The sequence below is a fragment of the Ictalurus furcatus genome, chromosome 15, assembly GCF_023375685.1.
Source record: "Ictalurus furcatus strain D&B chromosome 15, Billie_1.0, whole genome shotgun sequence".
NCBI classification, from domain to species: Eukaryota; Metazoa; Chordata; class Actinopteri; order Siluriformes; family Ictaluridae; genus Ictalurus; species Ictalurus furcatus.
In genome coordinates, this window is record NC_071269.1 from 5245520 (window position 1) to 5257620 (window position 12101).

Sequence of the window (12101 nt, forward strand, 5' to 3'; positions counted from 1 at the left end):
GTTTGTTTTTGGATGAGAGTAGAGGCTTTTTTCTTGAAACCCTTCCAAACAGCTTGTGGTGATATAGGTGACTTCAGATTGTAATTTTGGAGACTTTCTGACCCCAAGACACAACTAACTTCTGCAATTCTCCAGCTGTGATCCTTGGAGATTTTTTGGCCACTCAAACCGTCCTCTTCACAGGATGTGTGTTGAGACAATATAGACACACGTCCAATTCCAGGTTGATTCATAACATTTCCAGTTGACTGGAACTTCTTAATTATTGCCCTGATGGTGGAAATGGGCATTTTCAATGCTTGTGCTATTTCCTTATAGCCACTTCCCATTGTGTGAAGCTCAACAACCTTTTGCTGCCCGTCACAGCTATATTCCTTTGTCTTACCCATTGTTAGGAATATCTAAGGAAATTTTGCCTGTGTTGCCTCATATTTATACCCTTGTGAAACAGGAAGTCACCTAGGTGTACTAGTCCAAGTCACCCAGGTGACAAAAAATTAAACCATCAACGAGAATATACTTCAAATATATTTTCTCATATGAATTCATAGGGGTGCCAATAATTATCACACACCTGTATTTTTGTGATTTTTTTTTTTTAACAAAAGATCAAAAGGTTAAACAGTAGACAATTTTTCACAGCCTTCTTTGCTCATATTTACCAAGGGTGCCAATATTAGTGGAGGGAGCTGTATACTTAATCACTGTTTTTTCTTAAAATTAAAAAAAAAAAAAAAAAAATGAAAGATACTTTTGCACATATCAAAGTTATGGAAATAAAACTGAATGATTTATTTATTTTCTGACAGCTCTACATTTCAGAAATCATTTTTTGCAATAAATAAAACAGGCCACCTAAATTTTTATTTGATCTATACTGTAACTCTACCAAGCGGATGTACACATGGGCTGTATATAAATTATGAAACTTGCTGTAAGCCGATCACCAAAATGTGACGCTGAATAAAACATTCAGTAAAAACACTGGACAGAAATGGCCATATTTACATCACAGCAACACAGATACAATAATATATAAATAACAACAGTGCATTAATCATCATTCAACAGCACACTGATTAGATAATAATGCAATCTGGTAATCTGTTTAAGCCCTGTCTTAAAAACTCTTCTGGGATGGAAGACTTGGATTGTCATGCTGTTAAAAAATAAAATCATCCAAAACTCGTTCCACAAAAAAAAAAAAAAGTTGGACAACAGAAAAAGGCACAGAAGCAGCTACAAATTTCCTAATTAAAAATACAAGTTATGACTGATATAGAAAAGAAAAAAAAAACCCATGCTCCCTAGCTTCACTGTTGGGAATTTCACGTATACGCCTGCCAATTTAGTATCTTCTCTTTACTCGCCTGTTGTGAAAATGTTTCATGTCATGTAGTTGGTATAGCATGTTATGGCATGCCTAAAAGGAAAACACAGTACATACTGTAATACTGTTGTGGAATCCTCCTGTAATTTGCATACTGGAACCTGACTGGCTCTTGTATTTTATGATGCAATAACACATGCCTATTAAGAGTTCTATCTGTAGCTGCTACAGTCAATTTCACTCAAATTAGTTTTCCTTACAGAATTGAATCATGTTCATTTTAGAAAAATCCTCATTTTCACTTAGAACATTGTACACACAGGAATGGTTCATATTACCACATCTGATTCCATGCTAAAACACCCGAAAATATATATAAAATATATAACAGGTTCAAGGCAAAGTAGTCTTATTGCACAAGCAAGACAGTCTTCTATATTCTTCTGTTCAGGACAGAATGTATATATATATATATATATATATATATATATATATATATATATATATATATATATATGTATGAGTATGCTTAATACTGACATTATTGTTAAAAATACTAACGATTATTATGAAATATTTTGCTGTTTAGGTGTTTAAATGAAAACTGAAAAAGGAGATCTTCCCACACTTAGTTATTTAGTTCATGCTACACTTCACAGATGAAAGTGACCATAGTGTGCATGGCAGAGGATCAGGTTATGCCTTGTATCAGCTGAAATCCTCGATTTCAACCCATTAGCTGTTAAAGGTGAGCGAGATGTTTTTTTGTTTTTTTTTAAAGGCATTTTCCAACTACAGAAAGCTTTCACTTCATATCGCCGTGTCTTAAGGAAATCTCCACCCTGAAACACATTAAATATGTTTGTACTGAACTAATTGTGATGTCTTCAGTGATCCTGGTGCGGCACAGATGTCACAGGAAGACACTGTTACTACTGGCGCATTGACCGTGGTGTTTAACTGAAGACAAAAGGTTTAAACAAACATAAGGGATAAACTGTTAATGCTGTTGGATCCTGAAAACAAAAACAAAGCAATTTTCCCATTTTAAAGAAATCAACACTTTACAGCGTTGTTTGATGTCATATTAACGAGCGAGCCGACATAGATCAAGATCCAAAAGCGCAGCTGCGTCGCTCTCTTTAGGCAGAGATGGAGCAAAGGCTAAATCCCACCGCAGCACTACCAGCAGGTTGTCGAACGGTATTGTGGGTAATATAGGAAACAATAAACATTGATGAAAGCCATTTAACTCAGAATTCATCGCAAAATGAGTCTTAGACGTCATTGAATCTTACGTTATGACTGAAGATTAATATGCAAGTCGTTCAGGGTGGATTTTTCCTGATATGATGTAATTTCTGGTCATGTATTAACAGACATTCCTATCTACTGTACCTTTAAAGTAGCGGCTGGAGCAGCGTTCAGTGGTTATGGCGCAGCATCATGGTTAAACGGAGCTACTATTAGACTCAGGTCATTTACTGCATCTGTGTAAGATCAAGGTCGGAGCTCTGAGATCACATAGTCCGCCTACAGCGCCACCCAATGGCCGTTACACTGCAATAGGAGTGATGAGAAACTGATCCCCGAGAACCAATATTGTGTCCTTCAACAGCGTGCAAGAAAAAGCTCTACTTATTGACCGTGATCTTGTCCAGGCCGGGCCAGGCCGGGATGTAGTAGCGAGGTAGCGTGCCCTCCATCAGCCGTTCCATCCACAGTCCCAGTCGGTCCAGTTTGTGGTGGATGTGGAGAGTTGTGGAACGCGAGCGTGCCCCTCCTTTCCTGTGCTGGTGCTCATCTCTCGAGCTCGACCTGGATCTGGAACTCCCCGCCTCCTCCTCCGGCCTGCTGTTAGCGTCCTCGCCTGTGTACACTGGCTTGAACAGACACAGGTACTTCTTATGACCGTTGAGCGCCAGCACGTAGCCCGTGTAGTCTGCTTTGCGGTTGCTGGCCTCCTCCTCCTCGTCCGCCTCCAGCTGCATGGCGTCCTGGGCATATTCCAGCAGGGTGGACATCCACTCGTTGTGCTTGTCCACATTCAGGAAGGAGAAATGCAGCGTCTGGCTCCTGGAGATGTTAAGTATTGTTAACTCGTTTTTTTTGTTGTTTTTTTTCTGTAACTATGTCAAACTGCCCCTCTGTAACGATATACAATATACCCCTAAAATAAAAGTATACTATTAAATAATATACTCACAAAATACTGTATATTCTCAGAAAAAAATACTCTCAAAATACTGTATATTCTCAGAAAAAATACTCTCAAAATACTGTATATTCTCAGAAAATATCCTCTCAAAATACTGTATATTCTCAGAAAATATCCTCTCAAAATACTGTATATTCTCAGAAAATATCCTCTCAAAATACTGTATATTCTCAGAAAATATCCTCTCAAAATACTGTATATTCTCAGAAAATATACTCTCAAAATACTGCCATTTTTTTTTGCCGTGTGCATGTAATGTGTGTATGTAAAGACGGACCCAGTGAAGGAGTAAACCTCCTTGGCGAACTTGCTGAGCAGAATGTTTTTGGTTGCGTCCGTAAGCACCAGCACCACGTTGATATGGCCTGGTCTCAACTTTACCAAATTACTGGTATAAGTGATATCCGTTAACTCGGTCACCTCCACAAAGTTCTTCTTCGGTGGACGGCTGCTCCAAAAAAACAAGGTTTAGATGTCTTAGAGGGGTCATAAAGCAAATTCTAACAACAAAGATATTATTGAAACAAAGCTATTCATTCACAGATCGCCATCTAAGGCACCTGGAAGTGTTGGCGGTGCTCGGTGATCCATTCTGGGGCTTCGCTGCTTCTTTCGCCTTTGATTTTGTCTGTTTCTCGTCACCAGAATCACTGAAACCGTATTAGAAACATCCTGTCTGAATGCAAATTTCAAAAATCGAGGACGAATTTTGCGCGAATGTCCCAAATCATACCTGAAAGCCTGAATAATCACCGTGCCAAACAGGATGAATAGTGCAGAGAATATCAGAGACATCAGAGGCATTATTTCACGCCTGCATTAATAAGAACAGTAAATAACAACTTGCTGATAAACAACGTTTTTTTCAAGAATACAGTACACAGTATATTGGGTTTGTTACTTACCAATTATTGTGGAGAGCATCATCAATAATTTCAGACAAGTAGTCATACGCTGCATAAATCCATCTGATTAAAAACATCTGCAATTGGACAAATATCATTATCAGATTTCAATTTAACGATTATTTATATTAGCGCAGTAGATAAAATGTTACTTAATCGTGTCGTGGTGCGCTAGTCAATCCATTGCTTGAAAATGTAAGATAGGTCAGGATTAATTTCCCATTAAAACAGGGAGGTTCAAAGAGACTGACTGAAGCGAACTCGTTATTGAGCTCAGGCAGCGTTGCATCATGGGTAAGGACGGAGGGGTCTTTCCGTAGCCGCTCTAGCTCCTCCAGCAGTTTGTGTTTGTCCTCCTCGCTGCCGTTCCAGCCGCCCTGGACGGGCTTGAAGAGCACCTTACCGGCCCCGTTACGCCGCTCCAGGATCACCACCTACACGCACACAATCATAATTACTTTCTTGCTGTACTTAAGTCTGACTTTTAAGTATCTGTATTTTACTGGAGAATTTTTCACCTCGTACTTTTTTTTTCCCTTTTAAAATGTACAGTAGTTAGTAAATGTCAAATCTCTACTTTCTACTTACTGCATATTTAGCTTCACAACTTTAACAGAAGCCCTAACTGCATGTTAACCCAAATCCACTGGGAATAACTGGCATACTCATAAAGTAGAAACGTCATTAGTTTATGCAGCTGTTTGTTTTGGGTTTAGTTTTTTTTGTTTTTGGTCTGAGCGCCATGGTGCACGTACCTGTGGTGGAGTGTCTCTGTTCTTCAGCAGCACAGCACACAGAGGCTGCTGCTGGCGTTGGTACACATAAGCAAAGCGCAGAACCTCCTCAGTGTTCGCAGAGGCCAAAGACAAGAAGGCTTTGTTTCCTGGGACAAAGACTTCCTCCTCACCGGTGATGAGCAGAACACAGAATCTGCAACAACAACAAAAAATTGTATTGGTGAACGAATACAATGGTCTCAGTTAATCCTAAATGTTTATTTCGCATCAAAACAGAATGTCTAACAAAGAAAAAAAAAAAAGATTTGTCTTTCTCTGGGGAAATTATTAGTGTGCACAATTATTAGGCAGATAAATACTTGTTTATTACTTCAGTCTTAAAGTATTATTTAACAAATAGCTAACATGAAATAAAAACATAATTAACCAAAAATATTTTTGGCCCTTCAAAACTATTCAGTGATGAATATAGCCACGGTTCTTTTCTATAACCTCCATGAGCATTCCATCCATCGAATCAGTCAATTTATTAATGTGTTCACGGTCGGTTTTAGCCCGAGGCAGCCACCGCAGCCTCCCGAACACTGTTCAAAAAGGTGAACTGTCTTCCCTCACTGTAAATCTCATACTTGAGAATTTCCCAGAAGGTCTCAATAGGATTTAAGCCAGATGATGAAGGGGTTCAGCCAGGTCATCTTTGATGCCTTTGCTGACTAGCCAAGCAGTGGTGCACCTTGATGCATGTCCCGGAGCACTGTCCTGCATAGAGATCATGGCCTTCTTGAATGTTGCTGACTTCTTCCTGTAACGCTGCTTGAAGAAAGTGTCTTGTAGAAACCGGCACTAGGGTTGTGAACTGATTGTCAGTCAATCTTCAACCGAACAGGTCCAACTAGCTCATGATTGATGATACCAGCCCACAGCGGTACCCCCCCCGCCCCCACCTTGCTAGTGTCTCACTCGAACTGGTACTCTGTGCCCATTAGTGATCCACCCACGTGCCCACCCAAATTGGCCTTCAGGTATTTCTTGGCCCAGTCATGACACTTCAGCTTGCGAGTCTTATTTGGTGGTGGTCGTGTTTTAGCTTTCAGTACCTCAGCCATGTGTTTGAGCACCTGATGCTCCTGGAAGGTTTTGGTTCTGATATATAGTGGCACTGGACGCTAACGGGTTCCTGGTAACCTCATGTTTTATTCTTAAGTCTTTTCCAGTCAACTTGTGCTGTCTCTTTGTTGGCCCATTTTCCTGAGTTATGTAGGGTATAGTTATATTATGCACACCTTATATAGGGTGTTAATCACATTAAGCCACACCCTCCCTCAATAAGCAATTAAACTTCACCTAAAAATAATTATACCCAATTAGCATTCACGTTTATATGGTTAAGAGTTGGATAATTTGCATAGAAATAATGATCAGATCATAATTGTGCACGCAGTGTAGTCTACACACAAACAATACAGGCCAAAGATGAGTCTCTAAAAGGTATCAAAGAACCGTCGAAGCTCCCAAAGACATTACTGCCTCGTGCAGAGACCTTTAAAGGAACACTCTAGTGTTCGATATAGCATGTGTGATTCCCACAGACTTATAATAATGAAAAAAGAAATTTTATATATATATATATATATATATATATATATATATATATATATATATTATATATATATATATATATATATATACACGATGATCAATAAATATTTTCACTTATCTTACCTGATGCGCCATTAAGTGTTACAGTCTTACTCAGTGTAGCTCAGATAAACATGAAAGAGCCTTGGTTTCTGCCTGACGATGCCTTTAAAAAAAATCACTCCTAGAAAGTTGCATTCCAGTGTTGGATAAAAACCAAATAAGAACATCTTTGAATCGAAATTTGCATTACATACTGTAGCTGCTTATTTGAAACGTTTACCAACTGACCTTCCATTATAAATACACTACCGGTCAAAAGTTCACACACCCTCATTCTTTATTTTTATTTTCCCACATTTTAGAATAATAATAATAACAAAGTCATTAAACTCTGGAGTAACACAAATGGAACTATGGGAATTATGTTGTGATAAAAAAAAAAAAAAATCAAAAATAAATCAAGATAATTTAATATTTTAGTATCTTCAAAGTCCTTCTAGCCCTTTTTGCCTAGAATTTTCCAGAAATGTATTCTTGGCATTTTCCCAACCGATTTCTTGAGGAATTTCCCTGAGATGATTTTTAAACAGTATTAAAGGAGTTCACACTGACGCTGGACTCTTATCGGCTGCTTTTCAGAATATTTTGCTGAAGTCATCCATTTAAAAAAAGATTATTTTGTGAATGTTAGTTTTCTAATGAAAGAAACGAATACGTCGACACGATTATATTTTTGTCTACGACACCAATTTCACACATTTAATCATACACCTTCAGATCAAAAGCTTTTTAAGATCATGAAAAACGTTTCAGTCGAGTGTACACAAACTTTTGCCCGGTAGTGTATATAACGAAGGTACAATTTGCTGGAGTGATCTTTTAAAGCTGTTTTTGTTATTAGTGAAGTGTTATATTCAGCATTAGCATTCTGCTTCCTCCGTCAAATCATCAAACTTTACAACTGACACAATGGCTTCCAGCTTACTTTCTGCGCCGATGGAACTGCTTGACGGGACAAAGCTCATCAAAGACCTTCTGGTTCACCAGACGAGGGGCAAGAAGAAATTTGTTGTTGGAGATGAATTCATCAATTATTTGTTTTTTCATCCCTTTAGCCTGTTTAAGGAAAAACATGATCGTCATGCCACATCACAGCACCCCATCACTGATTATTTTTCTACAGTACACCAGCATGCCTTGTTGTGTTTAATACCTTACATCATCAGGCTTGCATTACTTCACCGTGAAAAAAATCTACCTGTATGATGTCGGCCGGTTTATCCGTGTTCTCCTTGAAGACGAGCATGGTTGGAGCATAAGTGTTGATGTTGTACTGCTTGAGCAGGTTGGCCGTCTCGGACAGACCCTGGTCCACGTAGCCAAACTGCACGTAGTCCTTATAGGCAAACGCAGTCAGCTGTGGAGGAACAGTTCAACATTCGCGCGCTGTTACACGGTCTTGCGCTCGGCAGCCGGGCGGCGCGTGATTATTTTCCCCGAATGTAACCGCGTATACCTTATACAACAGAGGAACCGCAGGCACTTGATCAAAAAGCAGAACGTGGGGTTTGTTAACGTCGTACCAGCTCTTCAGGAAGTCGCCGTCATTCCGGTCTGTGACCTGAGGAGCGATCCAAAAAATATTCCGAAAGGTTTTAGAAAACAGATCAGATTACGGTTAAGTAGAAACTTTATTAAAAATAAAAAGTGTTTCTTTAAAACGTTACTGTCGATCAAGAGAACTTTTAATACTCGGGGGGGAAACGGAGAAAGAAATATTTTCACAAATTTAAAAAAGGCCTACCTGATTGATACCTCCTTGATTACACTGCTTTGTAATTTAAATAGTAAATCTAAAGCAAAGCAGAGTGAGTGTGAGAGTGGAGCCCTGCACTGACGTACCTTCTCGACCAGTCTCTGAGGGAGCAGGTCTTCCACAAACTGCATGAGGTGCTCCTTGGCCAGAGCGTAGTTAAAGAAAGTCACTTTTCCGTTGACGACACCGAGTATGGACGGAGTGCGGTGAGCGCCCAGATGATTCGCCAAGCGTCTCTCGTAGCCAACGTCGACCACGCCTATTCCTACACCTACAGACAGACGAGGCGAACGACAGAATATCGACAGGAGGACCAGAGCGGAAACCATTTGAGAAACGTCCCAGTTTCCTATCGGTAAATTACTCTGGTTTGGTAGTCTAGCGCTCATTATTTTCTAATAAATAAATAAATAAATAAATAAATAAAACAGTTGTACAATATATTACCGAGAGTCTCGAGCTCCTGCACGGCCTCCCTCCACACGGGATCCATGTGGACGCAGCTGAAGCACCAGTCCGAGGTGATCTTGATCAGATATGGTCTTTTGAAGCTGTCGGATACGACTTCGTCGATGTACCGGTTGTAGTGCAAAGTGTACTTGCTGTCAGTGGCGTCGCGGCCGCCCTCGCTATTAAAGGGGAAGTTGAAGAAGGACTCGTCGAAGTAGAAGTTGTCGTGGAAGTGACGGAAGCCGCGAGGCCCGTAAGGCTGGGAGCTGGTCTGCTTGTAGCGATCGTAATTGGCTCTTTTTTCTTCGTTGGATAAGATCTGAACAATGAGACCAAACCCCCCCAACACACACACACACACATACTCATCATATATCATCAGTTATTTGTGAGTAATGAAATCCAAAGCCAGCAGAACGGTCTGTCATACCTCATAGGATTTGGTGATCTTAATGAACATGTCTTCTGCTTCTGGGTTCTTGTTTTTGTCAGGATGCCTTGGCAACAAAAGATACAAGAGACACAAATAACCAGCTGAACTTTTCCAATCAGGAGATCAAAAAAACTAAACAAAACCACACAAATATATAAAGTGTGTGTGATGGTTTGAACCATACCCTTCTTATTACGCCAACAATGGCTACGTTTACATGCACATCAATATTATGATATTTATTCCGCAAGGAATTGTGGGTGCTAGTGGATGCTCAGCTGTAGGTGAGGTATTTAGGAGTGGATACTCAGGTACACTCACACTCAGAACAGCCACGTATACAGGAATATTCGCATATAAACATTGTATTCGGAATACGGCTGCAACCCGGATACAGACCTTAAACGGAATTCGATGCGTGTGTAAACGCAGTCCGTGATACCTTTCGATATAACGTATTACTGAATCCTGATAGTTTCGTCATCGAGTTACTGTTAAATATTACACATCAACCTTCTAACGACATCTAACATCTAACATCCTGCCCAGCCGTGGCTCGGTACCGGTGCGTCAAGAGGTTTAACAGAGCAGACTCGCTGGGAAGCTCGCTGATGACTAAAACGAAATGCTTATTTGCAGAACGTTACCATTCTTTAGCAAGGCGTTTATACACCTTCTTGATTTCGGCATGACTCGCACTCTTGGTGACCCCCAGGATCTTGTAGGGGTCAAATTCGGCACCATCTCCCAGAGCTCCTTCCAGGAGGATGCAGAGGATCAGCAGCGAGTGAAGATTCAGGCACAGCATCATGGTTTTAGCCATGACTCCGGGCTGGAAGAACAGACAGGATCAAGGTTATGAAACAAAAAAGATGAGTAAGTAAATATAAATAAATAAATAAATAAACCCAGCAGCATGGATTGTATCACTCAAGAGAGCAGCAATTGGCTGAATTCCAAATGTATCTCTATTGGAAATGTAGGGCACTAGATAGGTCGTAGAAAGCTAGAACATCATTCCCTAGACAGTGCAACCTATATAGGGTGCAGGGTGACTTTTGGGATTCGGCCAACTTGGCACGCGCACCTGGTTAGTCACCCATTTCGGAAATACAAATTATTCGAGGCTGCGTCACAAATACTTCTTTACGGCACTAGACAGGTCGCGGAAAGCTCGTAGGTCGTTCCCTACGCTGTAGTGCACATATAGAGAGAGTACGTGCGTATTTGGGATTCGTCCACCGTGACACGCGCGCTTGGTCAGCAGTTGGTCATTTAGCATCTTAGTTAGTTAGTTAGTGTGAGATTAGCGATTAGCAAGTATGCGAAGAGAGATGTTTATAAAATATTTAAATATTTAACGTTTAAAAATAAATGAATATGGAGTTAGAGTCAGTCTATGAGCGCTGACATCGTCCCAAATCTTTGACCTTGTTCGTTAACAGAAAAAAAACCCGCCACTTGTCAACCGAAATGAAATTAATGACTAACGTTAGCTTAATTTAGCATATTTTACCTAGTTAACGGTGCTAGCAAACAAGCTAACCGACTAGCTTTACCGGTTTTTAGCGTTATCCCAGACAAACGTACTACAGTGTTACACTATGTAGCTTTTTTTTATTTAAAAAAAATTATTATTTTAACGCACCAGGAGAAGAAACTCGGGTTCAACCCTGTGTTTGAAGAAAGCTGTCAAATCCGCTCGGACTGCTGAAATGCCATTTTTCCGCTAACATGTTCAACATCTGTTCACATCCCGCTCCATCCCCGCCGCCGATTCACTCACTGCCTCCCTGCTGCTGCTTCGGATGCTGTGTGGAGCGCGCGCTGCATACTACCTTACTAATTAGTATGATAAAATAGCACGCGACGCCACCATAGGTTACCATGGTCACTGTAGGTGGTGTACTCATTTACCACACTGTTTAGGACGTTAGTACGCAGACTAATGACAATGCGCCGAATATCGTGACTGGGTCAGGTTGTCAAAATAAAAGCGTACAATTAGTGAGTCTGAGCAAATAGCAGGACAGGAAAGGGTGATAAAAATGATCGTAAAAAAATAAACAATAGAGTGTTTGGCGTAGATGAATACATTTAAAGCATCGACTATTGGAGATAATGTCTTAGTATCCCCACTGTTTGGCTTTAATACATTTATGGTGCTGTGAAAAAAAAGTGTTTCCGGGAGAGAGCATCCTAATCCTAATAGATCATTTAATTTATTCTAGAAAAATCTGAAAGTTTCTTTTGTAAGGCATTGCAAACACTTACATATTTCCGTGTGTAGTTTCACCCTGCTTTGGTGATTAATTTGTCTAGTCCAGGAGCTGTCTCTACCCGCCATCGTTTTTCTATTACAGGATTGGGAAAAGTGGAAGGAAGAATGGATAGGCTAATAATGTGTCGTTCGCCAACAAGTCGATTCTTTGAGTCGACTCTTTTAGATGAAGGTTTGAACCTACTCGCATAAATGACCCGAGTTCTTCTTTTTTCTGTAATAATTTTCAACAACTGTGTGTTTGGCTCTCAGCTGTGTTTATGAGAACTTTATCCTTTGCACTTCTGCTT

General features: G+C 40.2%; 1 protein-coding gene across 1 annotated transcript; it reads right to left on the minus strand.

The window, feature by feature from the left end:
* Positions 1–1845: 1845 nt before the first annotated feature.
* On the minus strand, positions 1846–11864 carry dnajc16 (DnaJ (Hsp40) homolog, subfamily C, member 16). The gene is made up of 15 exons (XM_053643159.1): positions 11179–11864; positions 10178–10362; positions 9528–9594; positions 9095–9416; positions 8734–8918; positions 8348–8452; positions 8090–8248; positions 7817–7947; positions 5209–5383; positions 4705–4887; positions 4454–4530; positions 4282–4362; positions 4109–4198; positions 3826–3996; positions 1846–3406 (listed from the first exon to the last, which is right to left on the minus strand). Exons 2-15 carry the CDS (start codon positions 10351–10353, stop codon positions 2965–2967), a joined length of 2364 nt encoding a protein of 787 aa, XP_053499134.1. The 5' UTR covers positions 10354–10362; positions 11179–11864; the 3' UTR covers positions 1846–2964.
* Between the last annotated feature and the right edge of the window lie 237 nt (positions 11865–12101).